Here is a 17,772-nt window from a genome sequence, read left to right as displayed (position 1 = left end):
ACAGTCTGCTTCCTTCATAATTTTCAGATTTCCCCCACACTTTTCTCCTGTCAAAATCATCCCAGATACACTTGAACGGAGTTAGCTGGCCTGGCCTATAGTGGATGATTAACATACAAATGAATGTGGAAGATGCTGAATAAATTGTATCTGGTTCAACAATCCATGTTTTTTTCCTATCATCTTTTATATTATTTTCCCAGGATACTCTGAACAATACCCACCTCAAATACATCAGCGGCCAGTTTGTATGTGAAGCTTACTTACCAACTGCCCAAAATAATAGCAGGGAGTTGTTCGCAGTTGTGATCACTGTGTTGGGATCTCAAAAAAGATTTTTGCCAGACATCAAGTAAAACACCAATCAGTAATACGTTTTGTTATTTACTCTTTGGATACACCAGCAATACAAATTCAATCGCAGCATGTGTGATTTAAATGGTTGAGAGTGAAGAATTTTTAGTAAGCCAAACTTTATTAACTTATTTTTCCAAACACTGCTTAAACCCTGGCAAGGGCTGTGATGAAGTGATGACTACCATCCATCTTTATGCCACTGGTTTGCCTATAACAGATTAGAAGACAGACTCACCCAGGTACCTTAACTCTGACCTACATGTTATACACTTCATAACGGGTGCCTTAACCCACTCAGCTACTGTTGTAATGTACTTTCTTCCTGCCCTGTCTGCTTTGCATGAATGTGATGTCATGCGTGTTCTGAGAGTGGAATGTGGTGCGAGTGCTGCCTGCTGAATGCTCCATGAATGACAGTTGGAGAGAGGGTGGCTGGAGGTAGGATGTGCCAGTGGATGTTCCTTTACCTTACCTCAGACATGTGTCCTGCAAGCTGTGGGGCTGACCTATCCTGCACCTGTAACTAATAAAGGCACCTCCTTTTTCGACCTATGACCCTGGTCATTTGTGGGGAAAGTCTCCTCGCAATACCTACTTTTTGAAAAACACAAAAATATTATCCTCTTCCCTAAGGGGGGAATAAATTTGACCTACAATTTAGAAATACTGCTTTATTAGGAGATGTTCACAAAATATAAGGGCTTTCACTTTATTCACCGAGAAATAATTTCTTCATAAGAACACAATGAAGATTTAATTGAAATATACATGTGATTCAGAGTCAAAATTCATTATTATTCAGTCAAATGTGCCACTTCAAATATTCAAGAAAATGTATAATGTAACTGCCTTTAGCTCTCAATATCTTATCCCTATGAAGACAATTATGATCTCAGTAACACCAGGCACATCAGCATTGCTCCCTGCAACAGTGGAATGACTCCAGCAGGCATGGTATGATATAATACCCTTCTGCTCCAAGAACATGACGTCACAATCAGGCGGGCCAGAGCCCTGTTGCTTTCACCGGTCAAGAGAGCGCTTCTGAGCTACTTCAGCACACACATTCTTTAATAAGTTAATTACGGATCTGGGGTCCTCGCTCTTTATGATGGCATTTCCTGACACAATCATGTTTGCTCCAGCCTAAACGTGGAAAAAAAGGACAAAATTGAATAATTCAGACAAACCAAAGAAGAGAGCACAGATCAATAGTGGGCATCTCAATGCATTCAACACAGCTCCAGGCAAAAGAAAGAAGCCATCAGAAAAGAATATTCATCAAAATGATAGCCATTACTATTTTGGTTATGGCAGCCACAGCAATCCTTGGATAAACCTGCGTCCGTAAAATTAGCTTGTGCACCATGAGCAATAACATAACATGAAAATGGAAAGTGAATATGTAGGACTAAAATATTCATATGCAGCTAATATCTATTTCTATGTGGCCAAAACGTTTTTACAACAGTTGGTGCTAAGCAAGAAGTTTCTACCATACAGCCACGCTATTCTTCTATTTCTGGCACATTCATTCCTTTTCGTCATTTGTATAGCACCTTTCACCATAATTAAGGTCCCAAGGTGCGGGAGGTTGAACACCCTCAGAGGGACCAAAGTATGGGAAATTGGAAGAGGTGCTATATTATGCATGTGTGCATTTAGGCCAATTAAAGTTATGAGAGATTGGTCAAGACACTGCTGGTCACCCATGTCTGAATGGCATGTGGATGGGTGTAAGGAGGCATACTAGAAGCTTAGCGGGAGAGTGTGTGTGAGAGAAGGAACAAGTTACTTACCTGTAACTGTTGTTCTCCAGCATGGGTCTGGCATGTATTCACATGCTCGTGAATATTCCCTGTCGTCAGGCTGGGAATCCTCGGTAAAGAAAAAATCAGTTTCAGTTTCGTTTCTGAACTGTCTTTCTATTAATAACCAATCACTGGTCTCTGGGTCATACTACCCCCAGCCAATGACTGCCCTCTACATAAGCTCCTCCTCTGGCAGCCATCTTCAGATTTGGTAGCACATAAAGTGGCAGTAGGACCAAGAGAAGAGCCACAGAGGGTTCGGAGGGAGGGTTCGCATGTGAATCCATGCCAGACCCATGCTGGAGAACAGTTACAGGTAAGTAACTTGTTCCTTCTCCAGCATGGGGTCTGGCATGGATTCACATGAATACAATAATACATAGCAGTACACGCATGCACAACCATGGAGGTGGCAAGGCTCAACATTAAGCATTTCTTACCTCCTCACCAGGCTCACCGTCAAGCTAACAGGTTGCACAGCAGTGCCTGGCCGACTCGGGACTCCTCCCTGGAATCCCGGTCAACACGGTAAAATCTTGTGAAGGTGTGCGTCGACCTCCACGTAGCAGCCCTGCAGATGTCCAGCCGGAGCACACCAGACAGGAACGCCGTAGTAGCAGCGATCACTCTGGTCGAATGGGCTCTCGGATGGCCAGGCAACTGTCGGTTTGCCAACCGGTGACAGTGCATGATGCAGCCGGAGAGCCACTTGGAAATGGAAGCCTTGGAGAGGGCCATCCCTTGGTTCACAGCACCAAAGCTCACAAACAGCTGTGATGTCTTCCGCAAACTCTTTGTGCGGTCCACGTAGAACTTCAGCGCTGTAGCTACATCCAGCGAGTGCAAAGTCCTCTCAGCCGGCGACGAAGGCGATGGGAAGAAAACGGGTAACACCAAGGGCTTGTTGAGATGGAAGTCCGACGGCACCTTGGGCATGAAGGAGGGGTGCGTCCTCAGCACTACTCTCGTCTCGTGGAATTTCAGATATGGAGCCTTACAGGAGAGGGCCTGGATCTCTCCCACTCGTCGTGCGGAGGTGATGGCCACAAGAAACGCTGTCTTCCATGACAGAAACTTCAGTGGTGCCGAATGCAAAGGCTCGAATGGAGGGCCCATGAGCCTGGCCAGCACCACATTGAGCTCCCACACCGGGGCCTTCACTGGCGGGAACGAGCAGAACAGTCCTTTCATGAACTCCTTCGCCAGGCGGTGAGACCACAGCAACGACCGCCCCGGAGTTCTGGTGTAGCGGGAGCTAGCCGCCTGATGAATTTTGATGGATGCAAGTGCCAGACCCGCTTTGGCCAGCGACCGCAAGTACGGCAGCACTCGAGGGGCCGTAATCCGTAGAGGGTTGATCTTCTGTGCACGGCACCTGATAGAGAACTTCTTCCATTTATGTCCATAACACTTGCGAGTCGAGGACGCCCTGCCCTTGGGCAAGTACCTCCTTGCAGTCCGCCGGGATATCTTAGCCTCTGAACTGTAGTGCTGCAGGACCCATGCCTGCAGGTTCAGCGATCCTGGGTCGTTATGCAGAATCGCGCCTCCTTCCCTGGCGAGAAGATCTGCGTCCGTCGGTAGCTTTACCGGGCGGAAGCTGACATATCCAGAAGGGCCGGGAACCATATTTGCCTTGGCCACGCTGGTGCGACGAGGATCATCCTGCACCGGGACCGTCTGAGTTGGCTGATGAGTCACAGAAACAACAGCACTGGTGGGAATGCTTAGATGAACAGTCAGTCCCTCTTTGGTATCAGTCTGTACCACAAAGATTTGGTTGGTAGCTGTGGCTGAGCAGTCAGACTTATCTCAGGAAGGAGATGAGCAGTATTCAGGGTTTACACAATAGGACTACAATACTTGGAACAAGGAGACACTGACCAAAGCTTTCTATCAAAAAGAATATATATATTTATTTTACACACTCTGATGTTCACACATCAATCACTATCATTAAAGTAAGTTAAAACAGTCAAGAAAAGTATACACGCTCCCTATTTAAATTGTAGACAAGTTTGAGCAGGAGTGTAAACCAAGCAGAAATGGTACTCGTGCAATTTCTTCAGAGGGAGGGAAAGGACAAATCATACAGGGCTAGACTCCTAGACACACCAGCAACACTTCCCAATCGGATTGTGAACAAGTTAGGCAATGCAGTACTTTAGCATTAGCAATCCTTTGGTGAAAACCGAGCAAAATGGCACTTCAGCAATATAGAAAGGGGAAGGAAAGGTGGTTATAAGAGTTTAGGTGCACCAACACATTTCTTAGTGAAAAGCAATCTAGAGAAGGCAGTTGTAACGGAATTAGCCAGAGTCAATAGGTCTGTGCCAGAGTCAATAGGCCTGTGCCAGAGTCAATGGTACAAGGCAAAGTGCCCAGGATCAACCAGTTCTAGTAGCTGCAGTCAAGCCTTTGTTTAACGAGTTGAAAAGGCGGTTGCAGAAGTAAAAAGATAATGTTAAGACGAACCAACCCAGAAAGTAAAGGATTTAACACACCTTTAGCAGTACCCAGCAAAACGGGAGGCCTGGCGGAACAATGTACCTTGAAAAGTGGAAGAGGCTCCTGCGGTGGCGGCAGTTCCTGCAGTTTGGGAGATCCAGCAGAGGAAGAGAGGCTCTCGTCGTGGAGGAAGGTTCGAGTTACTGCAATGCCCAGGGATGAAGCCAGCCGGGGTGATGCCAAAATTAAATAAAAGGTATCCTCCTTTAAATCGCGGTCGTGGGGGACGGGTGTCTGGCTATCCTGTCACCTTGTGCTGGGAACTGGCGATTCGACCAAGGCAGGTCCTGGAAGGCGATTGGTGAACTAGTTGGCCCCACCAGCTCAAGGGAAGAAGACTTGCAGGTGAAGATCTTCTCAAAGCCTGAGAAAAGTGGTGAGGATCTGCAGCAGGGCTTCACCGGTGGTTCAGTCGTTGCAGAAGTCTTCAGCTTCTCTCCTCTTCGGGTTACTTAGTTCCAGTGGCGACGTCTTGTCCTCCAGTCCTCAGAGCCCTGCTTTTATGCAGAAAAACCCCCATTCATACAGCCTAGCTGTCACTTACACAGTGAGGTAACCCTGTCCAGTGTGCCTATTCCTCCTCCCACACATCCTGTCTACCCCAGACTCAGTGACGCAGAAGCCCACCAAAAGGACAAACAAAGGATCCCTGACCTGGGTTAGGATTTCAGAGAAAGACACGAGAAAGAAATATTATCAAAGATCTGGCAATAAAAACCCACCAGAGTAAAGTTAATATTAAAATAAACCGGCTGTGTGTTAGAGGCTGTCAGTAAAAGTGGTAGCCTCGAACAATAGGAAAATCCCATAGGAAAATATGCACGGTTGAATATTTACGGTAGTAACCACTGCCACCAGCCAGAAACTTTGGAGAGAGGGACTGAACGGTACCCTCTCGAAAATGAACACCAGGGAAAAACTATTAACCCTTTCCAGTACTTCCATAGTAAGATGGGTTGTACTGGTTTTGTTCATAACTATTGACTAGTAAAGTCACTGGGGACTTTACATGCCCTGGGAGACAGTAGTCAGTCAGTCCCAGGGTATGGAGTCTGTTTGGGGGTCGCTACGACACCCCTGTGGTACTGCACTGAGGGTGCTGTGTAACACACATGTAAAAAGATGATACCTATGAGGGTGAGAAAAACCCCATAGACCATAAGCACAAAAATAGCCTCAAACACATATCACACATGTGCCTAAGAGTGGGAAAAGAGTCTCACTCTTAGCAGGAGTGAAAAAAACAAACCCCTGAAATCCAGCAAAGCTGCTGGGGGACTCTATAGGTAAGGGAAATTAGCCTTTTAAGAGAATTCTTGTTAGGGAGAATTATCTGTTTAGGCTGAATTTCCTAACCTAGTGAGTCCCCCAGCAGCTTTGCTGGATTTCTGGAGTTTGTTTTTTTCTCCTGCCAAGAGTGAGTCTCTCTTCCTCACACTCTTGGACATGATTTGAGGGGTTCCTTTGACTGTTAATGTGTTTTATGGGCTATGGGGTCTTTTACTCCATAGGGTCTCATGTGTTTTTACTATGTGTGTTACACAGCACCCTCCGTGCAGTGACACATGGGTGTCACAGTGACCCCCCACAATAGACTCCATAACCTGGGACTGACTACTGTCTCCCAGGGCATGTAAAGTCACCATTGGCTTTGCTAGTCCCAAATTATGAACAGAAACCAGTACAAACCATCTTATTGTGGACGTACTGGTCGGGACAATTAGATTGCCCCGGGGTCTGTTATTCGAGGGGGCACGCCTCCGTCCCCCCTGATCGAGTTTTGGCTGGTGGCAGTGGATACTACTTTTTATATTCGACCGTGAATATATCTCTATGGGATTTTCCCATTGTTCGAGGCTACCAACTTTAATTATTTAATTCTCATAGTCTCGAACATACCGCTGGTTTATTTATTTAATATTAATTCGCCGGTTGGTATTTTTTGCCAGAACTCGATTCTAAAATGGCGTTTGTGTTCTCTTCTGTGACTCCAACCCAAGTCGAGCCCTTTGTTCCACTTTTTGGCGGGCTTCTCCACAGAAGCCTCCAAAAGTGGTGCCACTCTGTCTGGGTACCACAGGGGGTGTAGGAGGGGGTTTAGGCACCCTTGACTGAGTTACTTTGGTAACTCAAGTCGCACTCTTGTGTGATTGGCCCAAGTGGTGAGCCGGCCGGCTCACCACTTAGCATGTTTGATTGACAGCTAGGCTGAGTGAATGGGGGTGTGCTGCATAAAAGCAGGGCTTTTGGGACTGGAACTTTAGAAGTCGCCACAGGACCTGAAAATCCGACGAGGGAGAAGCTGAGCTGACCTGCTACGACACCACTGGTGGAGCTCTGCAGAACCGACTCACCACTTCCCGACGACAGAGAAGATCTCCCGGGCTGGAGAGTCTTCTTCCCCTGACTGGTGGGCACAACCAGTTTACCTTCTTTTTCTCGCATCCCAGGACGTCTTGTGGTCGAATTGCCCGTGCAAAGCACCCCAGCAACCGGATAGCCACTTACTACTGGACCGCGAATAAAAGGACCGCTCCTTTTAACTGAGAACTCTGCGGCTGGTTTCTTCCCTGGCAGTGCAACGGACTCCTGTCTTCGTCCCCGACGAGATCCTCTCTTCCCCCGGACGAAGCACCGACTTGCATCCGCTGCCAGGAACAACTGCCCCCGCTGGAGTATTCTCACCACTTTAAGGTACCGTGTCCGCCAGGCCTCCCTTTCTAAAGATTGCTACAAGGTAATAATAATACCTTAACCTTCTGGACTGGGCTGGCCGCCTTGACCATCTAACCGGTCCCTTTCTTTTGGTCCAACTCTTTCTGAACTGATTGCGAGATTTTTGGGCACTTTGAACCGTGTGACCTTGGACACATTTCGACCGGAGCCTCTTAAAGTGGATCCAGCCTTGTTAACTTTGACTTTACGGTTTTAACCTGCCTTCTTCTCCTACTGTGTTCTTCCGAAAGTGTTGGGATCTGTTTCTATCTTTGCTCTGCCTTTCTCTCCCTTTTAAACCGATTGATTAGAGTGCCATCTTCGTTAAGCGCTCACCGCTGTCTGAAAATAAGTGTTGCTTTACTTAAGACTTGTCTAATGGAGTGTATATCTTTTAGTGACCGTGTTTTTGAACTGCTTGATATTAGTGCCAGTGTGTTTTATTCGATGTGGTTTTAAATAAATAATTAAATCTCTTTTACACCAAGCTCTGGTCAGTGTTTGCTTGTTCTACTGTGTTCTTTTGACCTATGGTGAATACTCTGTATACTGCCTAACTCTTCTTGAGGGAAGTCTGACTGCTCAGCCACAGATACCAAGTGAATCTGTGTGGTACAGACTGCTACCAAGTGGGTTTACTGCCAAACACCTGTAGTCTTAAATCTTTTGCAGTGGTCCCAGAGGGAACTGCACAGGTTTCTGCCTAACAATTCTCCCTAACACTCGCCCCATTCCCCCCCCCCCCCCGACTAATGGACAGGAGGAGCTAATCCACTCCTGGGTGAGTCTCTTACCTCTAGTCGGTTAAAAACATCCTAGAGAGACCATCAGCATTTCGGTGGTGACATCCTGACCTGTGCTCAAAGGTTTTCCTTTGTAAGCTATATGACCTACAAACCCTTGCTGGTACATCTTTTTTATTTAAGGTATAAGGGAGCTGAACTAACAGTCCCCTTGAAGTTGCAATAACTTCTGAACCCAAACTAGGTCTTCTCAAGGGGTCCTTAAGAAGGATTCCCTTAGATCTAGAAGGGCCTCCCTGGTTCCTCACCACCTCTCTTTCAAGAGCAGGTTGGGTCTCAGGCATCCTGGTTGGAGGGTCAGAGGTCAAGCAAAGTACAGGCCTCCTCTTCTGAGATCTGGTTTTACCTGGTGGAGGAGTTTCTTTCCTAACACTAAGTTTTCTTTTGGAGTCTTCAGTAGAAGAGTCCACAGCCTTAAGGTTTTTAGCCTTGGGCCTATTGTTCCTGGATTTCCACCAGCTTTGAGAATTACCAGTTCTCACAGGCCTAGAGAGGGGTCCAATCTGTCTATCCACCTCTTCCTCAGAAGCATGGGGAGTCAAATATAATTCGATGGTCAATGGTGGAGCTTGGTTGGGGCTCCCATTTCCCTAACATTCTAGCCTCAGATTTGCCTGTGTTAGAGGTCATCTTACTAACATCAGGGCTTTCAGTGGAGGTCTCAGTAGAGGTACCCACAGGCTTAGAGTGGTCTCTTAAGGTTGCCTCTCTTGTCAATTTGGTTTGGTTCTGCTTCTCCATACTGGGAGGCCTAGGGGTACTGGATACTACTCCTAGAGTTTTTAGGTCATTGCCCAACAGGACTCTCCCAGGCACCTCAGTCTGAACACTGACAGGAATCCTCGCTGTCATGTTACTACACTGAATGAGGGCTGGTAGAATAGGAACCAATTGGACAGGACCTCCAGAAAATGTTGTGGGACCTTTGGGTGCCTTAGGAACATCCTCAGGAATGGAGGTTTCTGCTGACCTACCTCTGGTTGGGCCCCAGAGGGTTCACTAGCCCTATTTGGTTTCCCAGGTGACTTACCCTGGATATGTTGTTGTTTGTGGCCCTATTTGGGATGGGAGCTATTAGAATTATCTTGGTTCACTTTTGGTGGCTGCTTCCCATCATCCTTCTTCTGAGTTGCCCCAGATTTCTTGCGAGTAGCCCTGTTGGCAACCCTCAAGTCAGTGCGTTGCCTAACTTCCTAGGACCCATTTCCTTAGAATCAGCCAAGTGCTGTCTGAGCTCAGGAGAGCAGGCATCATAAATAGACTCCAACATAACAAGATTTCTCATTCCCTCATAAGTGTTAACTCTGTAACCCTTAATCCAACGATCTAAGTATTTCAAACATTCACACACCCAGGTAGCCCAAGGGGTACCATCATGCTTTTTGAGGGTCCTAGACCTCTTAAGGTACTGGGAAGGGGTCTTCCCAAATCTAGCAATTAAAGCTAGCTTCACACATTCATAGTCCATCCTATCCACCTCCCCCAACTCCATTACCACATCAGATACAACAGGGGGGAGCCTAGAGAATAATCAGGGGATCAACTGATTCCCTGTAATTTCCTGGAGCCCATGATGGTACTCAAACATAGCTAACCAATCTAACACATCCAATTTAGGTTCATACATACCCACAAGCTCTTTAGGCATCTGGGGTCTCTTTGAACTGGAAGATCTAGAGGATTCGGGAAGAGAAGATTTTTCCAAAGACAATTTCTTCATCTCTAGCTCATGATTGAGCTCCATTTCTTTGAGCCTTAGTTCTTGATGTTTCTGTTCAGTTTGGGCACTAATTATTTTGAATTCAAGCCTAATTTTTTCTAGTGAGATAAATTCAGGACTTATTGTGGGACCTGACAATGGTCCAGTAGCCAAAGCTTGAGGCCTTTGAACAGGCAGAGGGTCAGAGGGGGTTACATTGTCAGCCTCCTCTTCCTCATCTGCTTCAACAACAAAATCAACATTATCATCCTTAAGGTTTGCTACATTTGCTGGAGGGGTAGGCACTACAGCCCCACTCTCCAGTCTTTGTTTTTCTAACAATCTTTCAATCATTTCTGATTTCTTGCCTTTGACAGGAAGACTTTTCTGTCTGCACAGATTCCCTTAACCTCTTTAGTGCCAAGGACGAGGTATCTTGTCCTTGGAATTCCGTCCCTATTGCTAAGGACAAAACTGTAATCCAACCCCCGGGCTATGTGAGGGGGAGGTCCCCCTTCAGTGCCCGGGGGGTGGATCACCTTCAATTTCACGTCGGCGTGCGTGACGCACGCCGATATGGAATTGAAAGTATATTCACTGCGGCAGCCATTTTCAGCTGCCGTGGTGAAGAGAGAAGGTAAGAGCCCTTCTCCCTCTGCCTCGATCTCCGGCTGTATTTCAAGCCGGAGTTCGAGGCAGACATCGTTGGAAAGGGGAGATTCTCCCCTTTCCAGCGATACCTTGTGTGACAGCATTGCTGGTCACAGATCGGGCGCAGAGCTCGATCCGTGGCCAGCAATGGCCACTGGACCACCAGGGATCTGTTTTAGGAACGGGGGGAGGTGTGCTGCTTCCTAGGTAAGCGGGTCCCCCTCTCCCCCAAGCCCCCAAAGCATGGTGCCACAGTGCTGCTGGAGACCCCTGGGGGCAGTGATCATCTGCCCTAGGGGTGAAGAAAAGAAAAAATGTTCGAAGGAAGGGGGAGGTGGGAGGGGTTTGGGGCCCACTAGCCACCAGGGATATTGGAAAAAAGTGGTGTCGTCGGAAAGGGGAGATTCTCCCCTTTCCAACGACACCATGTATGACGCATTGCTTGCCACGGATCGGCGCAGAGCGCTCGATCCGTGACCAGCAACTCACTGGATCACCAGGGATACGTTTGTGACGTGGGGGGAGGAGGGCTGCTTACAGTAAGCAGCCTTCTTCCCCCCCGGCCCCCAAAGCATGGGGGCACATATCTGATAAACCCTGGGGGCAGATGGCTGATCATTTGCCCCCAGGGAAGGGGGGTGGCCCTCTCCCCCTCACCCCAAGGGGAAATGGGAGCACCCCTTGTAGCCCTCCCTGGGGGCAGATATCTGCTCCTAGGAAGGGGTATCTGACCCCAGGGAGGGTTGCATGAGATGCCCCTCTCTTATCTGCCCCCAGGGAGGGCTGAATGAGATCCCCCCCCTGTATTTGGTGTGAGGGGGTAGAGGGTCACCCTCCCATTACATTAGAAAAATACCTGGCGGTTTAGGGTGCCCCTCAGCTCGCCCTAAAGTGTAGTGTACCATTTTCCATTTTTTTCTTTGTTTACGAAACTTGCCTTGGCGCAGAGGAGCACATTGGTGTGCCAATCTGGCCCCAGGGTGCCCACACCTTACTGCCCCACCCTCCGGGGTGCCTGTCCCACACATTTTTGGTGGCCCTCTCCCCCCGACCCCAAATGGAGGGGGGGTGTACTTCACGCAGCAGTTTGTAGGAGGCCCAGGGAGGCCTGCATTAGGTGCCCCCGCAACCTACCATAGGTGCCTACAACCTATTGCCCGATTCAATGGAGGGCCTGTGTGGGTGGTTTGGTATTTGGCTGGGCTGACACAGATAATTTATGTTTTTTTTTTCTTCCCTTTACAGGACTTGTGCAGTTCAAGCTTCTCCCTTGTTAGTTACGTATGGACTTTTGGTTATTTCAACATTGTATAGTATGCGGAGGACAGATTGCTACTGGGTGGGTGGGAACTGGGCCTGTAGTGTTGGTGGAGTAAATGGGAGTGGGTGCTCTGGGGAGTTATTGGGGTGGCCAGGGACACACTTGCCGGGGTAGTGCACAAATTGTCCCCCAGACCAGCTGAACAGCTCCCCTTGAAGGGCAGTTTGCCACTAAGCCATCCGTAATAGTTTTTGTTTGTGCTGGGGATTGCCATACGTTCATTGGTCTTATTCCCATTTCCTATCAGTGTGCAGTCTAGCCTTTCGTGGTGGTAGATGACTCGGATATGCTATGCATCTGGTGGAAGGAATCGAAAAGTTTACAGATAGCGGGCAGACAGTGTGAATGTGTTATTGGTAGGCTAAGTACTGAACGTAATTCTTTTTTGTTTCCTTTGCAGTTGTGGCTACTGGAGAGCTTTTGCTGGCTTATGTAAGGAACACAAGAGGGGGGGTCCTGTCTAAGGAGTTAAAGCTAATTGCAATTTAGTTATATGCAAAAGAAATTTGAGGAGTATCTGCTCCTATATTGTAGCATAATTTATGCATATCCACAGGATGGGTATAAGGACAAAGGAGAGGAAATACACGCACTCATGTAAGTGAATTAAATAGAATCTGAGAATAGTTTTTTATTATCTCTTCTCAGTCATTAAACAAAAACTGGATTATGAATTCCAATAGATAAGGCAGACATTGCATTTAAATAATTATACAATTTTTCCGCATTGCCAGATGAATGCTGCATTGGAAACTTTTTCAGCACATGTATAACAGACCTGGGTGAGTGAATACATAAGAATACCGTATAATGACATTTCAAAGCGAAAGACACATATACAGGCTCCAATTTTTGCTTTTAAGTACATTACTTGTTCTTCTCTTAGTTCACCTAAAAGTAATGCCAGGGCTTATGTAAGTACTGCATATGTTACTTTTGTGGATAGCTATGGTAATGTGGGGGTGGATGGTTACTGTGGTGGGAGCATCTGTGGCTGCAGTGTCAGTGGTGTGGGTGGGAATGGGTACTGGGGAGGTCCTGGGGGCAGTGATGGGTGCGCCTTGCATTGAGGAAGGTGGCTGCTTTGCAGGAAAAAAAAAGTTTGCTAAACATAATTAGCAACAATTTTGCAAAAACTTTGGCTGGTAGTAATGCAGACGGTCATTTCTTCTGAGCATGCAATGCACACTTGTTATAGAGCTCATTCCTTTTTTAGCAACGGTCACTGTTTCTGTGGTCCAATTCCAACAGTGGTCCCAGTGAGCCCCGCTAGGGTCCCCATTCTTTTTCAGGGGGCAAAGCAGTAACGCAGGGTAGGTAGAGGGGCAGGACAGTCGGGGGGTGATGTCACTGGCCTTGGCCGCCCGTCTCCCATGTGGGTGTTTTTTCCCCCAAGTTCAGCAGTAGGTGCAGGGTGCCCCGCCAGGGTCCCCATCCCTTCCTGGAGGGGATAGCTGTAGCGCTGAGAGATAGGAGGGTTGTGGTTGATATGTGTGCCCTTGGGTGCCTCTCTGCCTTTTTAGTTGAGTGCCCCCAAGGTCACCAGTGGTCTTGGAGCAGTGGCCGAAGCTCTCACAATGAAATTGTCGAAAATGGCATCCATTTGTGGTGAATGGCGCACATTCCGTCAGGGTGCCTATATTCAGAGAGCATACAAAGCACACTTGCTGTGGAGTTCTTTTCCTCTGTCAGAATACTTACCCTGTCGAAGTGTAACGGTGCTGCATGTACAAGCCACCGTACCACCGTGCAGTGCAATCGGTGGCCCACAGGAGCACAAACCTTCTGTCATGACAATTGCGCCAGCACAACTGTGTCATTAGCACAAGGTGACATACTGTCTTCTGCACCTCGTTCCCCCTAAGAAGAAAGTGCCATTTATGTATCGGCCTACAGTTATCTCACATGAGAGGTGCACGTCAGAAGTGTGTGTCTGGGATTGTTACAAGGGCCATTTGTTGACGCAAACGTTGTGCTATTTGGTAAACTGTAGGTCTGGCCATATTCATGGGGGTTTACTTGTTTCCATTTCCTAGTGAGGATGAGGGTTGTGTAGATAATTGGATACGCTTTCATCCAAAGGGCTGCACGATTTTTACGAGGGCCAAACACATCTGGGTCTCAAAGGGATGACCTCCCGGTGCATTGGTTTGGGGTCGGGGGGGAAGCACTTTCACCAGCTCAGAGGAGCCATCAGCGATGTCCAGACAAAAGGAGATGCACCCCTCCTGACCTTACAGTGGTGCACCTGGGAAGAAATGATTTGGCGTCTGTGGGAGGGCAAGGGATACAGAAGCTGCTCATGGAGGAACTGGAATGGATTGCACAGAGGTTTCCAAACACTGCTGGCTTGGTCCCAGATGATTTCCAGGAGGTTTTTGTTTGTGCTGGGGGATGCCATACGCCCACTGGTCGTATTTACATTTCCAATCAGTGTGCAGTCCAGCCTTCTGTGGTGGTAGATGACTGAGAAGTGTCATGTATCTGGTGGTCCTTTGCAGTTGCGGCTACTGAAAAGCTATCGCTGACTTATGCAAGTACTACATTTATTACTTGGTAATGTGGGGGTAGAGGGCTACTGTGGTGGGAGGAACTGTGGCTGCAGTGTCAGTGGTATGGGTGGGAAAGGGTAGTGGGGAGGTTCGGGGGCCAGTGATGGGTGTGCCTTGCATTGAGGAAGGTGGCTGATTTGCAGAAGGAAAAGTTTGGCCGACATAAGTAGCAGCAAACCTTCAAAAATGTTTCCGGTAGTTATGCAGATGGTCATTTATTTTGAGCATGCTATGCACACTTGGTACAGAGCGCATTCCTTTTACTGTAACGGTCACCATTTCTGTGGTCCCATTCGAGCAGTGGTCCCAGTGAGCCCCACCAGGGTCCCCATCCTTTTGCAGGGGGAAAAGCTGTGATGCAGGGTAGCTAGAGGGCCAGGACATGGGGCGGGGGGGTGATGTCATTAGCCTTGGGCGTCCGTCTCCCAGGTGGATATTCTGTCCCCCAAATTCAGCAGTGGGTGCAGGGTGCACCGGCAGGGTCCCCATCCCTTCCTGGATGGGAAAGCTGTAGTGCTGGCCAGGCAGAGATGTAGGGTGGTGGTGGTTGATGTGTGTGACCTTGGCCGCCTCGCTGCCTTGGTAGTCGAGTGCCCCCAAGTTCACCAGTGGTCCTGGAGCTGTGGCCGACGCACTCACAATCAGAGTGTCTAAAGTTGCATCCATTTGTGGAAAATGGGGCACATTCTGTCTGGGTACCTATATTCAGAGAGCGTACAAAGCACACTTGCTGTGGACTTCCTCTGGCAGAGTAGTCACCCTGCTAAAGTATAGCATGTGCAAGTCACCTTAACACCGTTCAGTGCAGTTGGTGGCCCACATGAGTAGAAACCTTCACTGATTACAATTGCGCCAGCACAACTGAGTTATTGGCACAAGGTGAAATGCTGTCTTCACTTCTTTCCCCTGAAAAGAATGTGCCAATTACGTATCGACCTACTGTTATCTCACATGAGAGGTGCATGTCCGATTGGGTGAAGTGTGTGTCTGGGATTGTTACAAGAGCCACGTGTTGACGCAATCGTTGTGCTAATTGGTAAACTGTATGTTTGGCCATATTCATGGGGTTTTTCCTGTTTCCATTTCCTAGTGAGGATGAGGGTTGAGTGGATTTTCGGCCACTCTTTCATCAAAAGGGCCGCACAACTTGTCTGAGGGCCAACCACATCTGGGTCTGGAAGGGATGCCCACGCGGTGCATCGCTTTGGGATCTGGGGGGTGCGCCTTCATCAGCTCCAAGGAGACATCAGCGATGCCGAGGCAAAAGGAGATGTGTCCCCCCCCCCTGACCTTATAGTGGTGCACCTAGGAGGAAATGATTTGGCGTCTTTGGGATGAAAGGGGGTACGGGAGCAGCTCATGGCGGAACTGGAATTGATCGCAGAGGTTTGCAAACACTGTGGTGGCCTTGTCCCAGATGATTCCCAGGAGGGATTGGAGAACTCCAGGGAATGCAAGGGCTATCAACTCCTCGGTGAGGAAACTCAATGGGGCGCTTGCCAGACTGACAAAGGAGAATGACAGAATTCGGACTATATACCATGACTTCATCAAAGGGGAAGTGATGTTTCACAGAGATGGAGACCACCTTTCAAAAAAAGGCATGGACCTTTTCATTGAAGACATTTTGAGCTTTGCCCAGACGCTATTGTGCGTGGAGGAGGCCAGTAACTGATGGACTAAAAATGTCACTAAGTATGTTGACTGCGAGACTCCCACTTCCTCGCAATTGATTTCTGTGCATGGCATGTCAATGTATTTTGTATATGTCGATGGTGCTTATTTCTTTGCTACCCATCATCACTTTCATTAACCTAATTCCACTTGCTTGCCCTTGCATTCATTTCGTCCTTGTGACCTTCCCCTTTCCAACACAGAACCTATTATGAATGTGCAGGTGTTTTTGTCAAAAGTGTGCTAGCAATTGTCTGGAAGGGCCTGCCATGTCATTTTCTTACCTTCCCCGTCTGTCTTGATTGCCTCTGGCGTTTCAACTCACCCAATCACTTATATGTTGCATGGTTGCTTCTCACCTCCATTTCCCATCCACCAGCATCCCATGGAGAAGGGGATGGTGCAACGCACGTTAGCTGTTTGTGCATTGGTAGTGTGGGTGCAATCTTCGTCCCTACACCTGTATTTGTGTAATGTATAGCCCAAGAGTACATCGTCCTTAGCTTTTTTGTTGTCTTTGTATTAGGTGCAGGTGTGTTGTAGCAGTCTACCCACTTGTAGGAAAGCAGTCAGCTGATACTTAGCATTTCACATGAGTGTTTGCAAAATAGTACTCCATTTCTTGTAGCGTGGAGAGTACCTCATATTGCAGAGGGCTGCTACAGTTTCTGAGCAAAGTCTGGACCTTTGGGCGTACTAGTGTGGTGTAGGTTTGTGGCACTGAATACCACTAACTGTACTACGTTCCATACTTTGAGAAGCACACATACATATTGTTTCAGTCTTCATCTGGTCTTTGGGCAGTGAAGGGTTCCATAGCGACAGCACTCATGTATTCTCGCCGATCAATGTCTGGTGAAGAGGCTCTTGCTGCAGTGATGGAGTCTGCCTCGGAGCAAGGCACAGAGGTGGATATGCAATCTGAAACAGATAGTGCTTCTGAGGGTCAGCAGGAAAGTGATTGGAGAAGTGAGTTTTTAATGGATGAAGGTTGTTCCTCCTCCTGATCCTTCTCCTCCTCCTCCTCTTCCTCCTCCTCCTCATCTGATGACAAAGAGGATGACAGAGTACATGTACCTTTGCGCACACATCCCACACGCAGAGGACCTGGAAGGGGGAGGGGACGTGCAGGACTTCCACGCAATGTGCCTTTTCCTGACATGGCTCAAGAGTCGCAGTGGGTGCCTCCAGCAATGGCTCAGCCTGTTATACCAGTAAAAGGGGGCACATCTGGGTGCACAGTAAATACAGATGGGTTTCAGCCTATTGATTTTTGCAACCTTTTTGTTGATGATGGGTTCATTGCAGATGTGGGTGACCAAACCAATTTATACGCTGCACAGTTCTTGAGGTCAAGGGGGTGCCACTCTGAAACCCCAAGTCCAGAGCACATGCATGGGTTCCCACAACCGATGGTGAGTTGAGAAAATTTTGGGCTCTCATTCTGCTCATGGGAATTTCGCAGAAGCCGACTGTCTCAATGTACTGGCCTACTATAGCGGCACATTCTAGCCCCTTTTTTCCAGCTATAACGAGTAGAAATCAGTTTCAAGCACTGCATGTTGCATTTCAATGACAAGTCGGCAGCATTACCCAGAACTGACCCAAACTTTGATAGGCTATTCAAACTCCAGCCATTTCTGGAGCACTTCAGTCAGCGATTTGCGGAGGTGTATGTTCC

General features: G+C 48.0%; 1 protein-coding gene across 1 annotated transcript in view; it reads right to left on the bottom strand.

The window, feature by feature from the left end:
- Window positions 1-1,013: 1,013 nt before the first annotated feature.
- The window catches only part of RPE (ribulose-5-phosphate-3-epimerase), a 382,550-nt gene continuing 365,791 nt past the window's right edge, over window positions 1,014-17,772 (bottom strand). The window contains exon 6 of the mRNA XM_069615905.1: window positions 1,014-1,503. Coding sequence (XP_069472006.1) covers window positions 1,381-1,503 — 123 coding nt within the window. The 3' untranslated portion in view covers window positions 1,014-1,380. The remainder of the gene's footprint in view (window positions 1,504-17,772) is intronic.

Source organism: Ambystoma mexicanum, chromosome 9 (assembly GCF_040938575.1).
Source record: "Ambystoma mexicanum isolate Mex_15411 chromosome 9, UKY_AmexF1_1, whole genome shotgun sequence".
In the NCBI taxonomy this organism is placed as follows: Eukaryota; Metazoa; Chordata; class Amphibia; order Caudata; family Ambystomatidae; genus Ambystoma; species Ambystoma mexicanum.
Note: the sequence above shows the minus strand (reverse complement) of the source record. Positions and strands in the feature narration are given on the sequence as shown.